Source organism: Neovison vison, chromosome X (genome assembly GCF_020171115.1).
Source record: "Neovison vison isolate M4711 chromosome X, ASM_NN_V1, whole genome shotgun sequence".
Taxonomy (NCBI): domain Eukaryota; kingdom Metazoa; phylum Chordata; class Mammalia; order Carnivora; family Mustelidae; genus Neogale; species Neogale vison.
In genome coordinates, this window is record NC_058105.1 from 116,268,056 (window position 1) to 116,294,457 (window position 26,402).

At 42.6% G+C, this 26,402-nt stretch overlaps 1 protein-coding gene across 11 annotated transcripts in view; it reads left to right on the top strand.

Moving 5' to 3' along the window:
* Positions 1–26,402, top strand: part of SH3KBP1 (SH3 domain containing kinase binding protein 1) — a 340,719-nt gene that overhangs the window by 218,858 nt on the left and 95,459 nt on the right. For all 11 annotated transcript variants that reach the window (XM_044234434.1, XM_044234427.1, XM_044234423.1 and 8 more), the window contains one exon: positions 21,600–21,672. In XM_044234434.1, coding sequence (XP_044090369.1) covers positions 21,600–21,672 — 73 coding nt within the window. The remainder of the gene's footprint in view (positions 1–21,599; positions 21,673–26,402) is intronic.

Genomic DNA, 26,402 nt, shown 5'->3' on the forward strand with positions numbered 1-26,402 from the left:
GGTCGCACCTGTGGGTCCCCGGGAGACAGCTACATTCCTGCAGCGAGGCAGGCGAGGGAGGAGGACTTCTCGCAAAGCCACCCAAGCCTTGAATCGGCCCGGCTTCCTGAACCGTAAACAAATGCGAGCTTTGTTCTCCCCATTGCTCATTTGGTCCCAAGTATGACTCAGGGTTAGGCTGGGTCCTTCAGGCTCTGTGCCTTTGGCTGTTGGAAGGAAGTGGGAGGGTCCCAGGGTAGTTCTGGGACCTTTTCAAACTGAAGAAAGGAGGCCGACTGCATGATGGGAGAAGAGGTATTTCTTTCTTTGCTTTTAGAGATGTAGTAAGTCCCCTTAATCTTGCATCTTGTCTGCGCGGGTTTTCTAACAAGGCTTGTAATGGATTTGCCCTGGTGGGTTCCAAGAAGTGTCTGCCGGCCAGGATCCCCCTGGGGCTGGAGTGGGGGGGAGCTGTGGATATTGTAAGGAAGAACCTATAGTGCGGAGGAGTCTTTTCTCAAGTCAGATGCTGCACTGGAACTCTGTAGCTGTTTTAATCCCCCCACCCCTTTGGTCAATCCGGCCATTGATTTTTACAGATGTTTTCAATTTCTCTGTGTCTTGGGTTTTCATGTGCTCACACTGCAGAGAGTCATTTAGATGGGCAGTTTGCACAAGCAGTAACTGTTACACCATGCCACCGAGAGCTTTAGCAATTACAGATGTTTGTGCAGTAAACAAATCCAGCTTGCTCTTCAGGTTAACTTAGGAGAGAAGACTGTGTCCTCGCAGAGTGGGCAGCTGCGGGCATTTCACTCTTGGGAGGCATGGACATTGTGAGTTTTCCTGGTGAGTGGAGAAGCTGTGAGTAGTGACTCCTGGGTGCTGCTGAGCTGGTTTGTTGTTGTTGTTGTTTTTTAATTTATAGAGGTAAAGATGTTTGGCTAATTGTGTAGGACTGAGCATTTATATTCATTTGCTTATATATACACAGTCGAATAGAAACACTCAATTATTTGGCTTTTCTAAAAGTTTGCTAGTGATAAGTGGTCTCGTTTCTCTCTGTCACTTGTTCATATTTATCTACCTAAAAGCAGAAGTCTGTCATTTTCCAAACAGAAAATAAAATTCCCTAAATAAAGCACAGGATAAGTAAGGCTTGCAATGCGTCATATGTCTTCCATATTCCTGTCTCTTGTTAAAACAATTGTAAGGGGGAGAGTGGATGATATCTATAAAATATGTCTCTTTGTGCCTTTTTCTATTGGCTTTAACTTGTAATGTCTTCAGAATTACATGAAAAGGAAGGTAACATGACAAAAGGAAACACATTGTTTTAACACATTACTTTAAGAGTAGGAGAACTTCTTGAAAAGTTTTTTAATGGCGTCTGTAGCTTGTCTAGAAGGACGTGAGTGCAGACAGCAGCTGGCTAAAATAAAAAATATACTCATCTGTGATGGATTGAGAGAATTTTCTTGTTGAAAGCTGTCTTAAATTTGCTGCTTATTATTATTATTATTATTATTGCCAGATAGCATTGTTCTGAGTTCTGAAAAGTAGACATGACAATTAGATATTTACGTGCAAAATTCAGCTGGTGCCTGAGAAAGGAGTGAAAGTATGTTGATTGTAAAACGTGACCTACAGAAAAGGCTCAGCAATGGTACTTGGCTCCCGCAGGAGCCTCTCTGGCTCCCTCAGGCTGGGGCCTGGAGATGACACAGACAGGGAAGCCCCTGGGACCCTTAAAAGTTTTGTGACGTCCGAACTACTAATTTGCATTATTGAATGCCCCCCCCCAATCCTTTGCTTATTTGCTTCTCAAAATGGAAATAGCCCTGTTACTTCTCTGATTACAGGAGTTCTTTGCAATAGTTATTACAATAATAAAAACTCAAAGTTAAAGAATATGAATAAATTGCCCTTAATCCTCTTATCCAGAAACAACCATTTAATATGTACCCTTCCAGATTTTTATCACAACGGTAGTGTCCGTGCAGTATACCCCTGAGGTCATATTAAATGTTACCTGATTTTGGAACTGAACATATAGTGGGCCCCCCTTTTCTTTCAGACAAGCGCACGGTCATCCCCTGTACAGGCGTACCGCCACTTATTGAACCGATCCTCCTGTAATAACTATTTAGGTTGCCTCCACATTTTTCATATTAAAAATGGCATTCTTATATATGCATCACTGTCTGCCCTGGTTATTTTTTCAGGCTCAATTTTTAAGAGAGGAATTTCCAGGTTAAAGGCTGACCTAATTCTGGCTGGTTTTGTTTGTAATGAAAATAACCTAAGTACATGGTAAAAAAATTCCAACAGAACAAAAGTTAAGACTTTCTCAGTCTCATACACTCAGCTTTAATTCCCAGTGGAAATCCCCATAAAAGCTTTCTTTGTATGCCTATAGAAATGGAGAATGTTTGGGGGTGCTTGGGTGGCTCAGTCAGTTAAGCATCTGCCTTCAGCTCAGGTCATGATCTCAAGGTCCTGGGATCTGGCCCCACACGATGCTCTTTGCTCAGTGGGGAGTCTGCTTCTCCCTCTCCCTCTGCCTGCTGCTCCCCCTGCTTGTGCTCTCTCTCTGTGTGTCAAATAAATAAATAAAATCTTTTAAAAGAAAGAAATGTAGAATGTTTTTATCACAGTAAAATATGCATAATACCATTTATCCATTATTAAGTGTATAACCAATGGCATTAAATATGTTCATGTTAATGTGTAACCGTCCTCACCATCCATCTCCAGAACCCAGAGCTTTTTTGTCTTCTCACAACGAAACAGTGTACCCACTACAACACTAACTTCTCATTCTCCCCTCCTCCTAGCAACTACCTTTCAGCTTTCTGTCTCTGTGCATTGGACTCTGCTGGGTAGCTCTTATAAGTGGAGTCATAAGATGCTTAACTTTTTGTGCCTGCCTTACTTTACCTAGCGTAATGTCTTCGAGGTTCATCTACGTTGTAGCAGGTGTCGGAATTTCCTTCCTTTTTAAGGTTGAATAATATTCCACTGTATGGCTATATCACAATTTGCTTATCCATTCTTCCACTGATAGACATTTAGGGTGTTTCTGCATTTTGGCTACTGTGAATGAGTACTGGCCTACTGATACCTATGTGAGTCCTGGCTCTCAATTCTTTTGGGTATATTCCCAGAAGTAGAGTTACTGGATCATATGTAATTCTATTTTTAATTTTTGTGAAGCTGCGTTACTGTTCTCCACAGCAGCTGTGCCATTTTGCATTCCTACCAGCAATGCCTGGGGCTTCCAGTTTCTCCACATCCTTCCCAGCACTTGTCATTCTCTGTTTGTGTGTTTTGTAATAGCCACCCTAATGGGTGTGAAGTGGTAGCTCATTGCTGTTGGAATTGGTGTTTAATGTATGTTCATGTTGCCTATCACAAAGAGAAAAAGATACCATTCTTCTCATCATAGAATAATGAGTTGAGGAAAAGGTCCTCTGTCTGAGAAGCCCCGTGAACTAGCATGTCAGTTACACAGTCCCAAGAGATGGCAGATGGCTTGAGGGAAGGACTAGGCCCCCTGTTCCCGAGTCCCTGAAGAAAAGAGGAGCTGGGAACCCAGGTGGTTGCTTGCTTTCCGGGTTTCATGGTGACCAGGACTGCTTCTCTTCACCCCACCCCCCAAAATATTATGGAGAGTGGATTCGAAATAGTTCTTCTGTGAAAAGATGAATTTCTTTTTTGTGCTATCATTAATTCAAAATGATAGTACCTCATTTATCCTGCAAAGTAGGGAAAACCAGTTTTATGATTGACTTTTTCTGCCCTTACCTTCTGCTCTAGGATTCTTTGGGGATAGGAAGTGAAAGTCCTTTCTTTTGCACATTCACCGAATCATTCATTTGATTCAATTGAAATTTTTTCAGTGGGGTGGACAAAAGTATCTACAAGTCTTTCATTGTGGCTCTCTTTTCTTCTTTACTTATATTAATAACTATTTCATAATATTTATAATCTTGAAGTTTGTGGATGCTTTGCATTCCTGAAAGTCAAGGTTTTATAAATCTCTGTGTGGCCGTTATAAAGATCAGGCATATGTGCCTCACTGGTCTTTTTCTTGCTGATATTCTCACTACCTGTAAAATGATAGTCTAGACAACTGAATTTCAGTGGGATGGTTTAAGTTGAGTGCTCTATAAAAACTGGCAACTTTATTTTTGTTAAGATTGTATCTATCTATTTATTTATTTATTTGAGAGAGAGTATGCACGCGCTCACCCTCGAGTCGGGGTAGGAGCAGAGTGGAAGGGAGAGGGAGGGGGAAAGAACCTCAGGCAGAGTCCATGCTGAGTGCAGAGCCCGATGTGGGGTTCATCCCACAGCTCCGAAATCACGACCTGAGCCAACACCAAGAGTCGGGCGCTCGACTGACTGAGCCTCTCGGGCATCCCCAAACTGGCAACTTTCAAATAAACTGCCCAGCTCACTTTGCACGATGATGCACCTTTTCTTACATTTAGAGAATTTAGATCACGGCGTTTGTTAGTCAGCAACCTGTTTTGTACTTTTCTGTGGCATCAGAGGCCATTTAGAAAGGATGAGATGACAGCCTATTCTCAATGCAGGCTTTTAAAGGTGGCGGCCAGCTTCCACACAGATGTGCGCCCATAAACCCTCTTGAAGCAAATCCAAGCAGAGGCACAGTAACCCCTACTTATACCTCTGATGGAGCTTTCTCTTTCTTTCCCTCAACCTGGGCTATAAAGTGAACAATTGACAAATTAAGAGTGAGCGGGAATTGCCTTAAAAGCTGCTTCTTCATCAAAAGGCCATCGTCAAGCCACTTCATGGATGGCCCCTGACTCAGGAGTCTCACCTCAATTAAACTTACACTTGAACCTTTAGGAATAGAGGAGGCAATGTTTGGACAACTAAAGGCAGGTATTTGGGGTCTCTGTCACTTAGAAGCCGTATTTCTGTTCGCCCATTTAAGATGAGGAAGTTAGAAGTGGTAAAGATGAATTTACTGCCTCATTTTCTTTTTTCTTCTTTCACTTGCTAAGCATTTTCACCCACCAGCGATTTTAATATGTTTTGCTCCATTTGTTTTGGTAGCATCTGTTCAGTCTGTTCTTTTTATTTTGATTTCTTAGTTGGGTTTTTCATTTTCTCTCTGTACCAGAAGCACTTTTTCCAAGAGTTCTTGAGTACCTTTTCTAGACTATTAAGGAAGTGGATAAGAGAAGTAATGATGTAAAGTATCAAGACGTTTAATTCTGGAGTAGTCCCGACTTGCCCCCTCAACCCCGTACAGTGCTAGCCTTGTCTGGTTGCTGCACCGAGAGAGCTGCCCATGTTATGTGTCCCGTGTGTCTCATTTCAGATAGAGATCCTTTGCTTCAAACCCTAGTACCCTCCACATTCACACATTGTTAGCAACTGAGAAAGTCGGCTTTCTCGTAATTTAGAATCCTAATTTTTTTCCGTTGATGGGAATACAGCTATTGTTGTTTTTTTATTTGAAAGAGGCTGAAATGTTACAAAGCTGGTAACTCTGTGCCCACACATATAAGTAATGTGCCTGGGCAAGACACGTCACGCTCTCTCTTTGTAGTATAGAGGTGAGCGGGACATAATGGATGGGTGACCTTATTGTGCTTTCCAGGAAGGGGATAGGATCTGTAACATTTTGGTGTAATTTTTGTGTGCACTGCCCGAGTTCAAACAACTCCAGGTTTTCCCAACTAGAGCCTTCAGTCATAGGTCAGTAGGCAGGAGAGCAAAAAAGTGTCCAAATAAGACATGAAAAGAGGCCTGGACAAAATTAGTGAGGCCAAAAGAGATACAGCCAGGTCAGGAGAGGGATCGCTGTTTCCAAGTGCTAAGAAATGATTTTATGGGGCCGTGGAGCAGTATGCTTGCATGTAGCCCATCCCTGACTTGAGTCTAGAAAGTCTATATGAAATGAAGATTCTAATGTGGGTTGATCATCTCATCATGAAACTCAATGACTAGAAAGAGCCTGGGGTATCCAGAGAGGCAGTGACTGAAGGCAGTCACTGGAGTGAATGGAAATGGTCAAGAAACAAGAAATTGGGAGCTGTGGTCATCATTGCAAAGAGAGAAGGCTAAATGGAGTTTGGGAGAAAAAGAAAAAAATAAAATAAATGAATGGTGTTTGGGAGGAAGTGAAGAATTAACGTGGGGTTTGAGGGTTGCTTATTCTCTGGTTCCCTGGTGGCTGAAAACGGGGAGCCCTCTATAACCTGAGGCATGGTGGTCAGGTTAGGAATAAGGGGGAAGTGGCCAATACTGAGGCCTGATCAAGTCTTCCTTGTTTATGGCAAAGAGGATGTGGAAATCTTTTCCTGAAAGTCCTCATAGAATTGGATAGATAGATAACATCTCTCTGAAATAAATTAAGTGTAGTAACTCAGGAGTTAGGGAATAGGTTAGAAACTCCAGAAGTTCCATGCTTGCTCTTTGTCCTCCTTTGTCACCGTCTTCTGTGAATCTATGTTGTTTTCCCTGCACGGAGCCTGTAGCGGGACTTTGTGGACGGCACAGAGAGCAACTACTGCTCTCAGGACCTCAGAAGTCGCAAGCACTGAAAAGAACATTCTCCATTGTAGTAGAAAAGGACAAGAATTTCTCAAGGCCAGAAAATACATCAGCTGGGAGATTTTACTGTGCACATTCTCTGCTCCCTACCTCTGTAAAACAAACAAAACGTACCTTTAAAAAAAATAACATAGAACTATAAAAAGTGCCATTTAAGAAAGCCCATGATTAAAATAGGTGATTTCATGTTTTGTTTTGTTTTGTTTTCCAAATGAGGGTTTTCTTCCTCTCTATTTTGTGTGTGTTACAGAGAAAGGAGAAGAGGATGGGGAAATATTTTAGGACAGGAAAATGAGAACATGCAAAATGAGTAATGGAAGATGTAGCATTCCTTCATTTAGTGAGGATCTAATTTGCCTAAAACTCATCATGCACCCTAGAGAGAATTTTGGGCCTTAAGAGAACTCCTTCTGTACCTGAGATTTGCTACTGAAGAGACTTGTAACTTTGAGTGAGTGAATGAATACGCCTGATCGCCCAGCACAAGGCTGAACTGAACTTTTTCTCCAGCAAACCAGAAATTATTCCACCAAAAGATTCCTCTTAAAAGTGCATTGAGTCAATCCATCCATGCCCTCAACTCAGTTCCCCTTTAAAATAAAAAGCGCAAAATCAAAGTATGTTCACATTAAGTGGAAATGGTTGTCAAATAGCTGAGAAAGGAAAATAACTGTGAAATCTATGTGATTTTAAGATTATGATGCACTTAAGTAGTTTTAAAAGCAGGAGGAAAAAAAATGAAACCTCAAAATTGGGGGGGCCTGGTTTTCATCACATTTGGTTTTTTCTCCCATTTGAGAAGCTGTAATCATTACTTTGGTTTGTGTTTAGCAAGAGTTTTTTTAAAAATTAAAATAAATAAAAAGGGTTTTTCTTTGTGAAGGACTGGAGAACCACTAGAAAACAGAACAATGGACCCCATGCAAATAAATTCTACCCTTTCAATCAGTACTTCTTCAAATGCTGGGAAATGAGGAATCTAAAAGTATTGTCTTTGATCATACATGAAAAAGTTACAAAGTAAACTCACTTTTTTTTCAGTTCCTTTCATACATGTGAATAGGAATTCATGGGTTTAATTAGAAGAGCAGGAAGTGTATTTTTTTAACTTTGAAAACATGATACAATACCTTGGTACTTTATTTGACTAAGTAGATGATATAAAATCATTTCCAATTATTGCCTGCCATTTATCACCACCCTTTACTTCAAGTTAATCATCGGCTGACTCATTTTACATCTGATATTCTTAACATTCTTACTAATGACTTGGAAGAGGAAGTATAATGACCCACTAATAAAAGCTCCATGTGGTTTCTAGTTAGGAGGTGTCGCATATCAAATCAGACCTTATAGAAATAAATCAATAATGTGGAGAGGTAGACCATCCTTTCTAGTTAACGTTAGTGTACCTTATTTTCTTAAAATTTTATTTTTTTCTCATTACAAAAGTAGTAGCTGGTTTGTAGAGACACTGGGAAGCAGAAAAAATATAAAAGAAAGCAAAAAGCTCTGTAATTTAATCACCCTGGGGTGAACCCTGTTGACTTTGTGTGTGTGTGTGTGTGTGCGCATGTGTGTTTACTTCCAGCCCTTTTGCCATACATTTTTAACTGGTTGAGATCATACCACACACATAATTTTTTTCACACACACCATCCTTGTGCCTCTTTTCCACTTAGCATTATCTAAAATTTTCCATGTCATTACAGACTTAGTGAAACAGCTCTTTTAAAGGCTGTAGAATGTTTAGTTGTAAGGCTTTAGATAATCTTGCGGATCTGGGAGAACTGGAATTTGGTGGTTTCATTGACTCCCATCAACATGATGTTTAAATATCCCACTTTATAGCAGAAAACACAGCATCTTCTTGAAAACATAAAAAGAAAAATAATGTAGGAAAGCAGTCTGGGCTTGTGGGCTACGTAGTGGTGGGCATTCTGCAAAGGTCTGTTGAATTTGATGTACTACCTATAGGATAGGTAGTATAGGGTCTGTAGGGTCTGAACAGAATTCCAGTTGTCCCATCCTTGCTGATAGTGAAAGAAGCCTTCAAGAGCAGCCTTTGGCCAGAGCCCTGGCTGCTTTGAGGTAGGAGACTGGGAATCCCATTTTTTACATCTAAGTATCTGTCAGTAATTTTCGCTAGTGGCTTTAGATATCTGTACCACATGAGTGTGTGGTCTCATTTGGCCCATGTTTCTTAACTGCCTTGGGAGGAGTATCTGTTTGGCCTAACGATTTAGGATTTCTTCATCCATTATTGAATGGATGCCAAGCTTTGTAAAAGATGGCTCGGAGTGATTTTCTATGGTGGTGTGTTTGCTCCTGAGTATCAAAATTCTCAATAAAAGGCTTTCTGTTCTCTGACAACAGGCCATTTTTCCAAGACACACGCCTTGTTGTTTTTCTATCGTTAACAGTAGATAACAGTTTGGATGCAGCCAGAAGCAGTTGGCATGGGCCTGTATTTGAGGGGCTTCTGGAACAGTCTTCCGGCCACTCACTGTAGGGCGCCACCTTAACTGAAGCTTTATTGACCTGAAAGCTCTGTGGGTTGTCGGCTCTGGCCTTAGTTGTTTCTCTGATTTTCTTTGTTCTGTCTGCTTTTCTTCCCAGGCAATGACTGTATGGTGATTGCTGTTGCTTTTCTTCATTGCTCATTTTTCAGAATTATCGCTTTGCTCCAAGCATGTCTCTGCTATGCGACTGTCTTGTAAAAGTCGCTTCATGCTCTCCATTCCCCAAGCAAAGGAACGGGCCAGTTAACCTGCTGTTTTAAAAAGCTGCTGTAATCGAAACAGTCATTCTTTGTAACTAGACTCATAAAGAGGCATTATGATGATTGATTTTTTTATTCAGTAAAATTCAATAACAGTGATAATGGCTAAGCACTTTATATACATTTTCCCATTTAATCCTCCTAGAAAATCTATAAGGTACGTAATATCATTTCCATGTCAGACCAGGAGACAGGGGTATAGAGAGGTTAAGTAACTTGCCCGGGATCCCATAGCAGTAAGACTGTGCTCTTAGGAATCCTACTTAATACAAAGTCACTCGTCTTGCTAGATGCCATCATGAGAGGCGGGGAAGCTTTATTCATTCCGTTGGTCTGTACCTAGCATCTAGAAAATGCATTGCACACAGTACTTTCTCCATAGATCTATTTTGGATGAATGAATTTATTGTTGACTAAAGTAAATTATGAATATTTAATGCTTCCAATGTGCAAGACCACCAAAGGATACAGAGATTACCAAAACACCGCTCTTGCCCCACACCCACTTATATTCTAGTCTGTGAAACAGGCATATACATAAGTAGTCGCAAATCCAAAGCAGAGAGGGTAGTGAGTGCTGTTCAGGAGATTCAAAACATCTGCAGTAGGAACACAGAAGTGGTGAGAAAATCCCAATGGTTGACATGTAGGACGTTTTCATGGAAGGCATAGAATTTATGTTCACCTCTTCTTGTCGAATATGGCATAGTAACTGGTAACTAGAGTGCCCTGAGATTAATTTGACCTCTCTTTGAGGATTTCCATCCTTGAGGCACCTCAGAGTCTTCTTTCTAAGTATTTTGCTCTCTATCTAGAAGATGTAACCAATGTGTACTTGACCTCTGTGTATATTTAGGAAGTTCCTGTTTTGAGTAAGTATGTGTCATGAACTTGTTCTTTCCAATGAACTAAAACAAAAAGATGATATTGAGTCTTTAAGATTTGATGCAATCTTCTCTTCCCTTCTTTAAAATCGGGGAGACCAGATGATTTAAAAAAAAAAGAGTAAGTGTTATTCTTTGGGAATCTGTGGAGCAGGCAGTGAAACTGAAGAATGAGTCCTTTGGCATTAAAGCCTGAGCTCTGTAGCAGTAGCCGGATTGAGAGACTGTCTTTCTGGAAGCAGTAGGTTATCTTTCGTAGAAGTGAAACGAGTGTTTCCTGTAGGACTGAACTGAGCTTCTGGACAAAGATGGGTTTGTTCTCCAACTCACCTCATTTGATGCTGTCTGCACCCCTGATTATTTTGTGGTTGAATATTAAGCAGCTGGATAACAGAGGCTCATGAGCAGTTTCTTGCCATTCTAGTCAACATTCATACGTAGGGAGAGGCTTATAGGGAAAGAGGAATATACTCTAAGCCTCTTGACAACGTGCTGAAGTATACATCACATAAAATTTACCATTTTAATCATTCTTTTTTTAAAAAAAAGATTGTATTTATTTATTTATTTGTCAGAGATTGAGAGCGAGAGAGACAGAGAGAGCACAAGGTAGCAGAGTGGCAGGCAGGTGCGGAGAGAAAAGCAGGCTCCCGATGAGCAAGGAGCTTGATGTGGGACTCAATCCCAGGATGCTGGGATCATGACCTGAGCTGAAGGCAGCGGCCCAACCAACTGAGCCACGCAGGCATTCCCCATTTTAATCATTCTTAAGTGCATACTTCTGTGACATTCAGGACATTGACATTGTTGTGTAGCCATCCCCACCGTCCATCTTCAGAAATCCCATTATCTTGCCAAACCAGAACGCTGTACCCCTTTAACACTGAACTCCCCTTTCCCCCTGCCCACAGCCCCTGGAAACCACCCTTCCACTTTCTGTCTCTATGAATCTGACTACTCCTGGTACCTCATGTGAGTGGAACCATACAGTATTTGTCCTTCCGTGACTGGCTTTTTTCACTTGCTGTGATGTTTTCCCGGTTCATTCATGTTGTTCCCTATGTCAGGATTTCCTTTTTCTTTAAGGTTGAATAATATTTCAATATGTGCCCTAGCCTAGTAAACAGCAGTTTTGCTTGAAAACAAAACAATAAAACATCGTTGTAAATATTACCTCCTCTCTGATTAAAACTGTTTCATTTCCTTTCCTTACTCTGAAAGACATAAAAGGTTCTCTGGAAATTTCTTTCTTTCTAAGATTTTATTTATTTCTTCGGGAGAGAGAGAGAGCAGGGAAAGGAGCAGAGGGAGAAGGAGAAGCAGACTCCACGCTGAACACAGAACCCAACATGGGGCTCAATCCCAGGGCCAAGAGATCATAACTTAAGGGGAAACCAAGAGCCACTTGCCTAACTTCCTGAGCCACCTAGGTGCTTCTTCTCTGGAAATTTCTTTTGGGGAAAGAAATTTCCCATTTTTGATTCTAGCTTAAAACATTTTTGGAGACATACTTGACTAAACTGTTTAGTTTAAATTTGTCAGATTAGAAAGATACTTTTTCATATGTGTCATGAGCTTATGTGTCTGGTTTTTTTTTTTTAATTTTATTTTTACAGTGTTCCAAAATTCATTGTTTATGCACCACACCCAGTGCTCCGTGCAATCCGTGCCCCCCTTAATACCCACCACCAGGCTCACCCAACCCCCTATGGCCCTCCCCTCCAAAACCCTCAGTTTATGTTTCTGTTTTTTAAAAATTCCTTTAGTTTTCAAGTGATGGATTTGTGTTTTAACAGTAAGCTAACTGTTCATGACCATCACAGGCCTACTATTTTTCTCCAACACATCACCACACCAGCCTTGGAACACTGAGAACACATTCACTATGATTCTTTTCATTAGGATAGATTCTTGGAAATGCTTCCCTGAACCCCTGCGTCAGGCTGTTTAGCCTCTCTAATGAGGATCTGAACTTCATGTTGCTCTCAGCACATCACTGGCCCCCAGGACCTCTGTAGAATGCGTGTATGTAGACTCAAGAATGTAACAGAGTTTGGGTTTTGTCCCTGTATATTCAGACCAGTTCATGATCACTGATTTTTCTCTGTGGAGCCTGTGAAGTATGGAGAGGTCTAAATATTTCTCGAACCTCTCTTTTGCATTCTTAGTTTCACTGTCTCAGCTGGATCATGGTGTCAACCTCCTATTTATTAGCTCTTTGACTTTGGCATGTCTTTACTTTCTTCTGCGTTCCCCTGATGCCGCTGGACCACCGGTCTTAAAGTTGCATATTTGATCATGCCACACCTCCGCTTACTAACAGTTGCCTTGAAGATAATGCATGAATTTAACATTGGCCCCAACTTACCTTTCTGGCCTCCTACCCAAGTAGCTCTCCCTTCCTTCACCCATGACCGCACCCCCTTCCCCACACACATTCTTACCTTCGCTCCTGCTTCTCTTCAGCTAGAATACCCCTTCCATCATTCTCTGCCTGGCAAGCTTCTGCTCACTTTTCAGAATTTGTCTCAAGCTTTGTCAATCCAGTGAGACTGATTTCCAGTTGTGGAACTATTAATGGCTCCTGTTTTCTCTTCTAGACACTTTTATTGTAGTGTTTATCCCTTTGTATTATGATGCTCTGTTAGAGTCCATCTCTGCTGCTCAATTTTGAACTTAGTAAAGATCCAGGACTCTGTCCGTCTCATCTTTGTTAACTCAGCCTCCAGCAATCATGGCTGATGGCAGTTCCAGAAAAGAATGCTGAATGAATGATTAAATGGAAGGAAGGAGCGAGTGGAGAGCAGGAGCAGGGTCAAGGGAGGGAGAGAGAGGGGCAGGCCAACCTTCACTTTTGAGGTATAAAGGAAAGCTAACAAATGTGGTTTTGCTCTCAAGTATGTCATAAAAATGTCATGATCCATTGTGGGCTGCATGTCAGTAGAAACATTACTGAAACCTCATTTGTTTAGCAATTTGGACTTCACTTGAACCTTAAAAGTGAGATGGGATTCAAAGACACTGGGGAAGGAGGTGCCATCCCAGGTAAGGGAAATGACCTAGACTAGGTTGTGATTGAATAAATAAAAATATTTTAAATCCGGATAGCATCTTTCTATGTTAATTGGATTCATAGAGCTACTTTTTAGGGAAATTCGGACTTGGAAAAGTACAGCAAGTTTCCTGTTAAAGCTCTGGATGAACAAAACTCAAACCAGCCCATGGCATTTACTCCTGCCTTACCATACTTCTCTCTCCCTTACCCATACTCTTTTTAAATTCTCCAGATGCATCTAAAAAGAGAGCTTTCTTAATCAAAAGATAAAACTAATCCTCTAGGAGAAGGAAGGTTTACGTTTTCCTTTTATTTGTCATAACAGAAGAAAATAGTCTTTTAGAGTATAATGGCGAATTGTATTTTGTCTAAGTGGTACATGAAATGGAAATTTACTTTGGCTTATTCATCCTCTGTGAATAAGATGATCCTACAGCAAAATAGCATGCAGGCTTCTCTCTTGGGAACAGTGGGGGTAAAATATAAATAGTATCTTCATATACTGTCAGATGTTTGGAGAGCTGCCTTCTATGATTTTAATGTTGTCTTGAATGTACATTCTCTACCTCATTGAGCCCTTAAGTCGGCTTTGATTCGTTCTTCAACATTGTGTTTCCCCAGCATGAGGAGAAGCCCCTGCTAAACCTTACTGTGTTTTGACAAAGAGAAAATCCTACCCTACCTTTGAATGTTTTCTAGGGCCCTTTCCAGTTTTTTTAGGGCATGGTCTCTAGAGCTCTTCAGAATGCAAACAAATGACCCAACAGATCAAATCCTGGCAGAAGATAAAGTTCATGATAAATGATAGAATTGGCTGAAATTCACAGCCATATCTTTCTACTGATACACACAAATGCACATGTATGTCTCAGGGAGAGAGAGATATACTAATATAAAAACAGACTTCTTATGTACACGTTCAGTAGAATGACAGATACTGAAGTTTTTATTGGATGGATTGAAAGAGTAAGCCCCAGGAGTCCTAATGGAAGCATTTAAGTCGGGCTTTGGTGTTTTATATCCAATTTTAGTATATGTGCTGCCGAAGCGAGCACGGTGTTTTATATCCAGAGAAAGTTTGCTATTAGTCTTTTTTTTTTAACATTTTTTATTTATTTGACAAACGGAGATCACAAGTAGGCAGAGAAGCAGGCAGAGAGAGAGAGGGGGAAGCAGGCTCCCCACTGAACAGAGAGCCCAATGTGGGGCTCGATCCCAGGACTCTGGGATCATGACCTGAGCCGAAGGCAGAGGCTTTAACCCACTGAGCCACCCAGGCGCTCCAGTTTGCTATTCGTCTTAGGAGCACAAGGGGAAGACACCAGCCCTTGAGAGCTATGGCAAGTCGCAGCAACTGGAAGTAAATTTCTTCAGGGCTTTGGGAATTTTTATAAGCAGCCATTAAGTAGCAGTATATATCCTGAGTGGGTTTTTTAACCTGAGTTCTTTGAAGTAGATATAGTAAGGGGTGATGGTGGAGGTAGACTAAAAGTTGAGTCTCATGTGAGGTCAGAGGAAGTCGCCTGAATTGGGGAGCAGGATCCTTGTCTGGAAAATTAGTGAAACAGTCCCTGTGCTAGTAACAAGGCTCTAGGCAGGGGTTAAAGGGGAAGGGGTAAATATGAAAATGGGGCCTTGGGGGTGCATTTGATGTGAGAAGATACAGTAAGAGGGTCATCAAAGGGTAGGTTTCAAGTCATGAGTCTAGGAAACAAAGAGGATGAGCCCGGAGGGTTTAGGAAGTAGAGGTAGTGATGTTTATCCAGCTTTTCCATACACTCTTCATTCTTGGGATGTGTGTTTGGGTAGCACAAGAAGTATCTGTTAAGTTTGGAAAACACTTAAGTAATGTTAACGATAGAGTTAGCAATAACTACAGGACTTCTCAGAGACTTTAATATGCTATTATGCAAGGATTAGACCAAGTGTTCTATGTCTTCCATATTTACCAGAGTGTGGGATTAGGTGAATTGGAAGTTGGTTCATTGGTGGAACATCTTGGGAACACACTTTGGAAAATTATTTCAGAATGAGAGGACGGTGTGTGTGTTCTAATACCCGAATGATAATGAGCCCTGTATATGATGGGCTTTTGATCATAACAGATGGGAACTTGAGGGAATGTGAGGGAACAGGCTAGGATGAATATTTGGAAATCACAGGCAGAGAGCCGTCTACCAGAAACACGGCTGAGATTGGATTCTTCTTTATGGTAGTGACCAATAATTAATAGGAGCTCAGGGGCGTGTGCATGGGTACAGGGGAGTAAGGCAGGGGCAATAGAGGTCTAGGAAGATAACCTGGAAAATATGCTGTCACTTGAAACTGTGCTGGAAAGATCTGGTATGTGGCAGTGACAAACCGGGGGGCTCCAAGAGGGCCTCCTGGTTTGTCAAGAAGGATGTCTCCCCTATTCCATCAGTTGTGTTGGGGGGGGGGTTGCTAGTACTAGGGCAGAGGGTGAGACCATGGTGTCCCCAAGCTCCCTGCTCCATTCAGCACTTACCCTTCATATCCTTTGTGGAGATAAGAGAATAAGTAACATCCAGGTCCTGCTCTCAAGGAGACCACTATTTCTGAATAGAAGGAGGGAGAAAAGCAGTTAAACTTCTAAGTGTAATACAGTTAAATGCTTCTAGAGCATCTGTGATTCTGACAAGGTCTTCAACCATGATTGGGCAGAGGTTTTTACGTAACTCGAATTGTTGCTAACTTTGCAAGACAACCGGGGAAATAAACACTATATGAATGGACTGTAAGTCGTAAGCCCAATTTTATAATCAGAAGATTGCTTTAAAAATGGTTTTTCTTATAGCAAGGTTTAAAAATGGACTGAAGCTTGCTCTTTTGGAGGTGTCAGAATTGACATAGTGGTATATGAGTTGTTTTAAAGGTGACCTCTGTCCCTCGAATGGAGCTACAAATATATTTTTTCTTTGACTGGACCATGCATTTTATCTTTAGAATTTTGAGTCATATTTTACTCTGCTGTATGTCCTGTTGATATCAAATAGTTGAAGCCGAGCCAACCAAAGGCGGGCAAATTGACAGTTGCTAATGTAAATTTCCCAGCCAGTAGAAAAAGCTTCCATTAGAAGCTCACAGGCACCCATTGTAAGGATGTTCCTTTGTGCTTTTCTCTTCTGGCTCTGACACGAGCTGGCCCCCTGGGCTTCGGCTCTGCTCCTACCGCTCCCGGCCGAGCACCAAGAAGACTTTTTATAATACCATCAGTTATAGGTGCTCAGGAAAGGAGTGTGTAAAAAGAAATATTAAAATTTTACAGTGCGTTTTAATAGTTCGTGTTTATTTCTGAGTTACGATGGTAAATGAAAGCTAAAAGGGTGTGGATATGGTAATATATACATACTGATTCGTCTTTTCTCCTGTTACTATGTCCTGTAGCCTGTATCTCTCTGTATCCTATGCATGACGAACGTTTGGGTTAACCACGCCCAGTGGCTGGACGCTCCTCAGCACAGCAGTCCGGAAAACCCAATGAATTGCTGTTTCAGTGTTTGCAGTGATATGCGGCATCATCCTGCCTTTTTGTCTGCTTCCCTGCCTTGCACTGAACAGGCACTTAATGAATCTGCACTGAGCAGAAAGGGAAGGAATGCTGTTAGACCTGAGTACGGCGACAGGAATGCCTAGAAAGAGCCATCCTTTAGCTTATATTTTACCAGCTGTTTGAAAAGTCGTCTCTTGTGTTTGGCTTTCTGTGAGGACTTGAGTAATGTCTACGTATAGCTTCTCAGAAGATCACCCTCTTCTAGAATGGGTATCCGAAAGCCTGGTCTGCCAACAGAGAGGCTTCCCTGACTGCTAGAACGTAGGGAGCACTCTTTCTCTCTTCCCCCATCCACTGAACCTGGTTGCCTTTGTGATTAAGAGTTATGTGTGGTATTCTCGGAGAGGAGACTTTCAGAGATGGGGCTTAAACTCTCTTTAACATTGTCCTCTAATTAGAAAATTTTATACACTCAAGGCGTTTGCATCTGAATTAGAATGAAGTCACAGGAGTGACTTGATCTGAGCAGGACCCCGGTCTCACGCTCCAGCAGTCACAAAGAGAAACAGATAAATTAGTCATTAGGGAACTGGATTCCACTGGGCTCAAATCCAGGGATTGTCTTTCCTACAAGCACTAGTTTCTTCATTTTGGCACAGAAATGGCAAAAAAAAAATTACTTGCTCCAGTAACTGAAATCATATGGGGGTTATCCTTCCCGATGCTGTATAACCAGATCTTATAAAGCTGGGAGTAGGTATGATGCTCCTAGGGGACCCAAAACCCCCAGAAACTTTATTTAGTACTTTTATCAAGAAAGCCAATAGGAGAGAGACTTCTGGTCTTAAATCTTTAAAGGAATGAATTTTTGGAAGTATTTGTTTTTAAAAGTCATTTTTAAATGGAGATTAGGGTGTGGTAGGAGAGACAGAACTTGAGGGCAGCCTGGTGATGACCGTATATTGCGTAGATGATTAGCAATTGCAGGTCACTGGCAGTGGCAATCAGTCATTGTCTGTTTGTAGAGCTTTCGCCTCTCTGCAGCCATCCATACATATGTCTGCTCCCAGACCCCGCAGAAGCTTCAGAGTTGGGGGACAAGCAGAGCACAAGAGCATAGATGTGGGTACTAAGAAGTCTTTAGGACACAGCACAGGGAAGAAAAAATGCTGGGCCCAGCTATGGAGTGGAGCGGCCGAGGGTTCCTTCACAAGGCAGATGGTAGAATGGGCCTGTTGCCCAACTCTTAGGAGTGAAAGAGCTGTGTCCTGAGCAGAATCAGCACAGCTCCCAAGTGCGTGGCCAGTCCATGTCCTGGATAAGCCATCTTCTCAGGAGGGCAAGAACTGGGAATTCTGCTGAGGAAGCAAGTAGTAGAGATCCCGTATCTCCTTCCACAGCTGCCGGAAGCCTGACATTCTTCTTCACTGCCTACAGGGTGGATGCAAGATGTTTGGATGGGATTCCCTCATTTTTCTGTCCGTTTGGGTCTGGCTTTCAATTGTATATGACCTCTGTGTGTGCTGGAGCTAGGCATTGCCCTTTGCAAGTTGGGGTTCGGTTCACTTTTAGCCCAGTGGACCCAAAATGTTTTCAGAGGTGTAGGGGAAGCTGAAAGCCTAGTGGAAAAGCCGTGTTTCATTGCCCCTTGTCTTTGTTCTTGTATTTAGAGGAAGGGCAGGAGACACGGGTTCTCGAATGGGGTGTTTAGAAAGGTGTGGGATGTTTGGTGTGGATGCATTGATCAGGACCACTGCGGGTGATCAGTGGGTAGCACGCAGGTGGCCAAGTGTCCTTTAGTGTGTGAGACAGTCTCCTGCAATGAAGAGATGTCACACCTAGCATGCCCGTAGAGAGACACACTCTGAGGGAGCCGCAGGATTTGGCTGTCCCTGAAGGTTAGTACGGTCATGCAGATCTGCCCACTTGGCCTTCAGGGTAGTCTGAGGCTAGGAACCGTCTTCCATTGTTGATACAAAACCATCTTTCCATCCATTGATCCATCTGTCCCTTCACCCATCCATCCTCTCAGGGCTTCTTTGGTGAAGGACCCCATAGCCACATGGGCTCCCCATTCTTTCCCCTCAGTGATATAGTCCCATTGTCAGCCCCACTAAACTCTCATTCCTTTCTGAGCTGACTGATTTAGTATTGTTATGCCAGCTGAGAGCAGAGAAGGTAGAAGGCATCAAAGCCTACTGGAAGGAGAGCGAGAAGAGGAAGAAGAGTGAAAAAGATGGTTTATGACTTATCTGATCATGAGAATAGGCACTGCATTGTTCACCCCAGAAAGGTATTTGGTCAGTGCTGATGGAATCCCACGCACATCTAGGTCAGTGCTTCTCAGTCTTGAGCGTACACCAGCATCCCCTGGAGGGTGTGTTCAGACAGACTGCCAGGCACCAGACCCAGAGTTTCTGATTGAGAAAGTCTAGGGCGGGGCCCGGGAATTTGCTTTACTAGCAAGTTCCCAGTGATACCAGTGCCGCCCGCCTGGAAGCCATCCTTCCGTAGGCCTGGAGAAGAGAGAAGCAGCTGAACAATTCCCGTCTCTGGGACACCTCGGGGACCAGGCTGAGTGGGGAGGAACTTGCCTTACTCTTGACCTTCAATCATGGCCCAAGAAGAAGAAAGGAAGAGTTAATTTAAGTCTAGCACCCCTGGCAGACGCGCCCATGACCAGCCTCACCGTCACCCGATGCTGTGAGCCACATGGAAGCCAGTGTGCTGTATTTTCTGAAATAGTGAGAAAAAGAACAGAGTAAGCTCTGCATTCATGTGTCTTTCCGTGACAGAAGTGTAGAAGTAAGTGCACTTAACTGGTGGATTTTTCTTGATGTCTCTTAGCTTGCACTGTCCTGGAAAGCAGGGCATCAGAGACCATAGGCAGTGCTTCCCTTTGGTACTAAATAAGGGGAAGTTCTAAGAACACACAACCTGTGAAGGTTTCCCTAAAGGAAAGCATCTGGTTTAAAGCCCAAACCATTAGAAGCCTCCTTTTTACCCAGAAAGGAACCCCGAGTCAGGATTGAGCAGTATTTTCCTGATTTCCTCTCCCCAATGTCAGTAATCACTCAAGGTTTAACAGTTTTGCTTTTCTTCTTCCTAATGAGTTAATGACAGTGATGCTTTGTTCTGGTGGGGCCGTAGGGGAGGAATGGAGATGGAGGGGGGGCACTGTTGGAAATGTGGACAGGAATGTGAATGACACTTTTGACAATGTCTCCTTTTACCTTCACTTCCTGATTTTGCAAGATAATTTCTTAGGATGGTTTTTCATCAAGTTTGACCTTGTGGCCAAATAACAACACACTTTTTTCCTCCTTGATGCTTCCTTGGAATCACAACATATTATTAATCTGAGTACTTCGCAGCAGTTGAGGGTGGCACGGTATTTTGGATTTCATTTTTTATCCCATTTAGAAGGCCCTGTGGCACTAAATAAAAATGTCACTGTGTAAAATGTAAAAGCTTTCTGTCACAAATGTTTTTAAAAATTCATGAAGGGCTGAGGATTTGATTTATCTTATCCTCTTTCTGTGATTTATTCATATTTAATGTTGGTTTCAACATTTGAGGCATGAAGAACTTTTTCAAATTAAAAACAGTGGTGAGTTAGTTTTATTTGAAGCCACATTCCACCAGGCTGGTTTTTGAATTCTGTAGTTCATTCCTCTTCGTGTGTTCTAGGGGAGGATATGTTTGGTTTTCCCAGTGGCTGGAATTCTCACTAGGGAAACCGTTCATTGCTGGGGGGGTTGATTCCCCCAGCTCCTTCGTTTTGACAGCTGTTTTCCTGGTATCCATAGACCGTCTCCTCGGGCATCACGCACCAGCATGCAAACGTGGTGGCAAAAGAAAAGAGCGGGCAGAGACCTCACCTTTGGACCCATCATTTTATTGGCTGTCTGGTTTTTTGTTTTTGATATTTTGAGTCTCTGAGTCGCCTGTGTTTTCAGGAACATCTTTAGTCAGAGACAGTATTAGTCTTTTACGTGGATGGTTTATAAATAATCAGTGGCAATAGAGTTAGCTTTGAATGAAGGAAAGAAAATAAACTCCAAACAAATTTATCCTTTTTTTTTTTTTTTTGGACTAGTAAATAAACACCTAAGGTCTGTGACACTGGTTGCTCTCAAAGCCCTGGAGGGTTAAAAGGCTAGTGGGAAGAAGGCCTCTGGGCCTCTGTGTTCTGTCTTCAGGGCAGACAGAGCTGTCATCGGGGACGTGGGGGTATTTACTCCTACCCTGCAAGGCAGGCTAGCTTTTCGGTGGCTGGGAGATGCGGTAAGACCCGGCTTCTCTGGACCCTCTGGCCTCTGCCCAGCCTTCCACTTGCCCGTCCACCTGACCTTCTGGCTCTCCCTCCCTTTATCCTTTCCTTCTTTCGGCCTTTTTATTCTTGTCCTCTTACTCCCATTCTTCTACTCCACAGACCCTTGTGGTGCCTCCTCTGGGCCCCGGGGCTGTGCCTCCACAGCCTCTCGTAGCCTGAGGGGAAATGGGCCTGTCTAGTCTGGTGAAAATAATCAACCTTTTAATAAGGACATCAAGGAAGAATGGGAATAAAAGGTACTGAGCACCTCCAAGGATAAAGCCCTTGCTCCCTGGTTCTCCCACTCGTTTGTCAACGAGGGTCCGGCCTGGCAGAGAACCGCAGCCACTAGACAGATCAGTGAAAACTTAAGTGTGTGGTTTTTCGAAGCATTTCTTCATCATGAACTTGATTTTATTTCTTTGCTTAATGGAGAGAATCATCTCGTTAAGTAAACTGCTCTCTTTTCTCCTCAGACTATTGGAAAGAAGTTACCTCCAGCTGCTGCAACTCCGGACCCGACCAAACCAGAAATGGACAGGACAAAGAGTGAGTTTCCTTGTTTCTCCATTTTACGCTTGGAAGCAGTTAAGTGTTTTCTTGTCATTGAAATGCCTTTGAAAAATCCTCACATAATCTGAATAGCTATTTCACTTTTTTTTAATTTTAAATTTCAGGGTAGTTAACATGCAGTGTTGTATTAGTTTCGGGTGAACAATATAGTGATTCTGCAGTTCTATACCTTACTCGGGGCTCATCATAATTAATCCCCTTCACCTTAATGGCTTTCTTAAAAGCATCAGAAAAAATACCCCAGATGTATTTCACGAGGTCCTGCTAGTGGGTGGGCACAGGGTAGGTTAAAGAACTCCTGGGGGTTTCTCCTTTCTGGAATGTGGTTCTTTCCTATGTATACTCAAGCACTTTGCATAGTTCAGAAAGCAGGAAGATTCTAGAGAATGGCAACTCAAGCAGTTTGGGGATTCACAGGCCTTCGGGTCTGGGAGGCCCAACCTTCTAGCCTCCACCCGCAGCCAGCACTCCCAAAGCCTGCCTTCCTGCCAGCATCCTCCATGCCTCTTGGCTGCAATCTGTCTACGTGCGGATGTCTTTCTTTCGCTGAGTCAGATATGCTCGTCCAGTGATTTTTACCCATGAATGTTAGTTTCTGAGTCTATATTGATACTAGCTCATTTTTCTCCTAATAGCTCTTTAAGTATTTTGAGGCAAGCTATTGCCGCACAACCTTCCCAAAGAACAGTATTCCCTACTCTAGATCGTTGCCAGTTAAAATATACGATGTCTAGGTACATTTACATTTCAGATAACAGTGAATAATTTTTTGGTTATGAGTAAGTCCCATGTGCTATTTGTTGTTTATCTGAAATGCAAATGTACCTGGGCATCCTGAATTTGCAGTTCTTAGCCTGGCAAGTCTCCAACTCCTTTTTTTTTTTTTTTTAAAGATTTTATTTATTTATTTGAGAGAGAGAGAGTGTGAGAGAGAGCATGAGCGAGGAGAAGGTCAGAGAGCGAAGCAGACTCCCCATGGAGCTGGGAGCCTGATGTGGGACTCGATCCCGGGACTCCAGGATCACGCCCTGAGCCGAAGGCAGTCGTCCAACCAACTGCGCCACCCAGGCGTCCCTCCAACTCCTTTTGTTATCCTTCCAATAACTAGGGCATTCTGGGCAGGCTCTGGTCAGAAACAATTACTTCAATTCCTTTTACGGATTTTATGGGTTTTTTTTTTTCTTTTCAGCCTCAGATTTTCTTACAAGGATAATGTGGACAGACTACTAATCTAGTTTAGAAAGCCCAAAATTGAGATCACGTAAATCACACATATATAATTATGATTAATATAAGAGCAAAGCACAGCTCTATTCTTCTAATTGCAAAATAATATACCAGAAACTCGTTTTGCAGAGCAAAACAGGTAGTTTCTAGAACAAATGAGTGCTAGTGCCTTAGACTTAAGAATATGAATTTGTTGGACTTGCCAAGCCCAAAATGGTGGCTTTGATAAATAAGTTCGTGGATGATACAGATGCAAATGCTAGAGCTCTGCCTTACTGCTTAGGGTTCGGATGAGTTCCACATGTCTTCTGTCTGGCAATGCTACAGTCAGACTCCTCATACTAGCAGAAAGCCCGTCTGAGGCTCTAACCCTGCAGTTCTCACACTTGAGCATGCTCCAGCATCACCTGGAGACCCCCGCATTGCTGGGTCCCACCTCCAGAATTTCTGAATCACTGGGTCTGGGGGAGGCCTGATAATGTACTTTTCTAAGGAATTTCCAAGTGCTGCTGCTGCCTCCTGGTTTAGGGACCACACTTTCAGAACCACTGTTTGGAGCTCCTACATGTTCCTAAGGAGACACTGGCCCCATATTTTATCAAGCAGGTTACAGGCTTATCATGCTAAACCTGCCTTTAGGCACTGAAGAATTTTGAAGAATTAAACATTAAAGCATGTATGCAAACATTTGTTTTGTTGATCAGTGGCCTGCCCTTCCAGTCAACTGCTTATTCTGTAGTTATGGCTATTAACAAATTTATAAATGATCACTGTTATTAGCAAAGTTGCTTAGACGGCTGGAATGGGGAATAGGCAGGAAAAGGCAAAGACCCATCGAGCTTCAAAGGTGATTGGAATGTGGTCTCTAGGACAGGCTGTCCTCGTGACCTGCGACAGCCAGTGGTCTTTACCAACCTGACTTGTTTGCAGAAACAGTAATCTGAGAAACAGAGAATTTTTCTTCATGGGAGTTTTCATAGAAGTAAAGTCAAACTAAGAGTTTCCATAGAAACAAAGTTGAAATTCCCTGTAGATTGGGTGACTTGTGGGTTGCTTTTGGGGGAGGCTGAGCAGTAGGGACCCGAGGGGTCACTTGTTGGGATGTGGCACAAAGCAGGACAGTCTGCGGGACCTGCTTAAGTGGCTATTCCTCAGGTCCCAGGAACTAGCCCTAGGATAAGATCATGTCCTTGATGCTTTCTTTTCACCCTCTGTAATGTCTGTAGACAGGACATTTCAGTCTTTTGGGAAACATTAGGTGGCTGGGGAGGTAGATAGCTGTGTGTTAGAGCAGTGCTAGCTGATAGAAATACCGTGTGAGCCACATACATAATTTTACATTATCTAGTAGTCATGTTTTTGAAAAAGAAACAGGTGAACTTGTTAATTTCAATATATTTTATTTAACTCATTACATCCTCAGTGTTATTTTTCACATGAAACCCCTATAAAATTATTAAGTGAGATATTTTTATTCTTTATTTATATGAGTCTTCACAAGCCAGCCTGTATTTTTTTATTAACAAATAATAATGTATTATTTGCTTCAGGGTTACAGGTCTGTGAATCATCAGTCTTACACATTTCACAGCACTCACCATAACACATAACACATACCCTCCCCAGTGTCCATAACCCAGCCACCCTATCCCTACCCCCCCATCCCTCGAGCAACCCTCAGTTTGTTTCCTGAGATTAAGAATCTCTTATGGTTTGTCTCCCTCCTGATCCCATCTTGTTTCATTTTTTTCCCTCCCTATGCCCCACAAACCCCCACCCTGCCTCTCAAATTCCTCCTATCAGGGAGATCATATGATAATTGTCTTTCTCTGATTGACTTATTTTGCTTAGCATGATACTCTCTAGTTCCATCCGCGTCATTGCAAATGGCAAGAATTCATTTCTTTTGATGGCTGCATAGTATTCCATTGTATATATACACCACATCTTCTTTAGCCAGCATGTATTTTACATGGCTCATCTAACCCAGAGCAGCCACATTTCAAATGCTCTGTAGCCACATGTGCCTAGTGGCCACCATATTGGACAGTGTAGTTTGAGAGTAATTCTGGAACCCAAGATGGGCTTCCTAGGCATAGGTATTAACACGATCCAAATAGTCAGGTCCTTTAAGCATGTGGGAGGATCCTGGCTCTAGCCCAAGCCTGTCCAGTTCTACAAGTATCTATTAATTATGTCCATCCCCCAGCACCGCTCTGGAAGCATCACGGTGAGGGGATGGCTTGTTAATGACGAGTGTTTTTACAGAGGCTGGGTGTATGTTCTGGCTCAGAGTTGGCAGTGAGGATTCTAGGGCCAGCTGTGTTATTCTCTAGCTGTGTGACCTTGAGCAAGTAATTTTATTTCTCTGGCCTTGCTCTTCATTGTCTGTGTTGCCCGTGAAGTCATAGAGTTGTGCTAGCAAGTACCCCCAGTGTTGCTCCCAGCATCCTCATCCACTGATTCAAGTCCAAAGCTTTACGGTTTAGAGTAAAAAGTTTCTGCATTCAGAGAACAGAGCAGCCGGATGGGAGAGGCAGAAGAAAGAGGGGAACGATTCAGTAGGAATATGAGATCTTCTCATTGGGTATGGGGGTAGGTATGCATGTAAGTGGGTAGCAGGTCAGAAAGAGAATTCTCACTGTCAGCGAAGGCTTGAAGGATGTTTATTGACAGGGGTTTATTGACAGAGCAAGAATTTCTGCAGTTAATCTCACCCTTCTTTCTGGCTTTCATTGTCAAGAGCAAATTTTGAGGTATTTGTTCTCCCTTGATTTCTAAGTCCACTAAAAAGCCCCCTGCAGTGGGAACATTTTGCTGCTTTCGGATTTTGATGCAAATCCCATGTTCAGGTGGAAGGACACAGAGCACTGACTATTAGAAATGACCGTGAGCTTGGGAGCAGGGCTTCTGATTAGCAGACACATCTCTAACAACTGTCCGGCAGTTCAGAGGAGAGAAGTCCCTTCCTCGCGTCTCTATCTGCAGCTGGCTAAAGGATTAAGTTATGATGATACAGAAAATGTTCACGTAGATCGGTCTTTTTGGAGGGAAAGTGAAACTCAGCTGATCAGGGTTTATTTAAACAACGAACATTATCTCCCCTTCCCCAGTAAAGCCTTTATGATATGGAAACTCATCTGAAACGCATGCTGGGGAACAGATTGCCATGATTTTCATAACAAGAGGAAAACTGTCTAAATATTCATAAATGAAGTACCCTGAGATTCCTCCAGCTCATCACATCTGGAATTTCTCTGATTCTTACTCCAATTGATGCAGATTTGTGGCCTCTGTGGGGTAGAAAAATAGCCCGGAGAAATGGCTAGTTAGCATCTTTCTGAACAAACAGTTCAGTCTCAGAGATTTGGCGGACCAGTTGAGCAGGAGGGTTAGGGCAAAGACAACCCTTGATAACATTTGAACAAAGACTGGTCAGGCTTCGGAATAAATGATGACCGTGGGGCAAAGGCTAAACC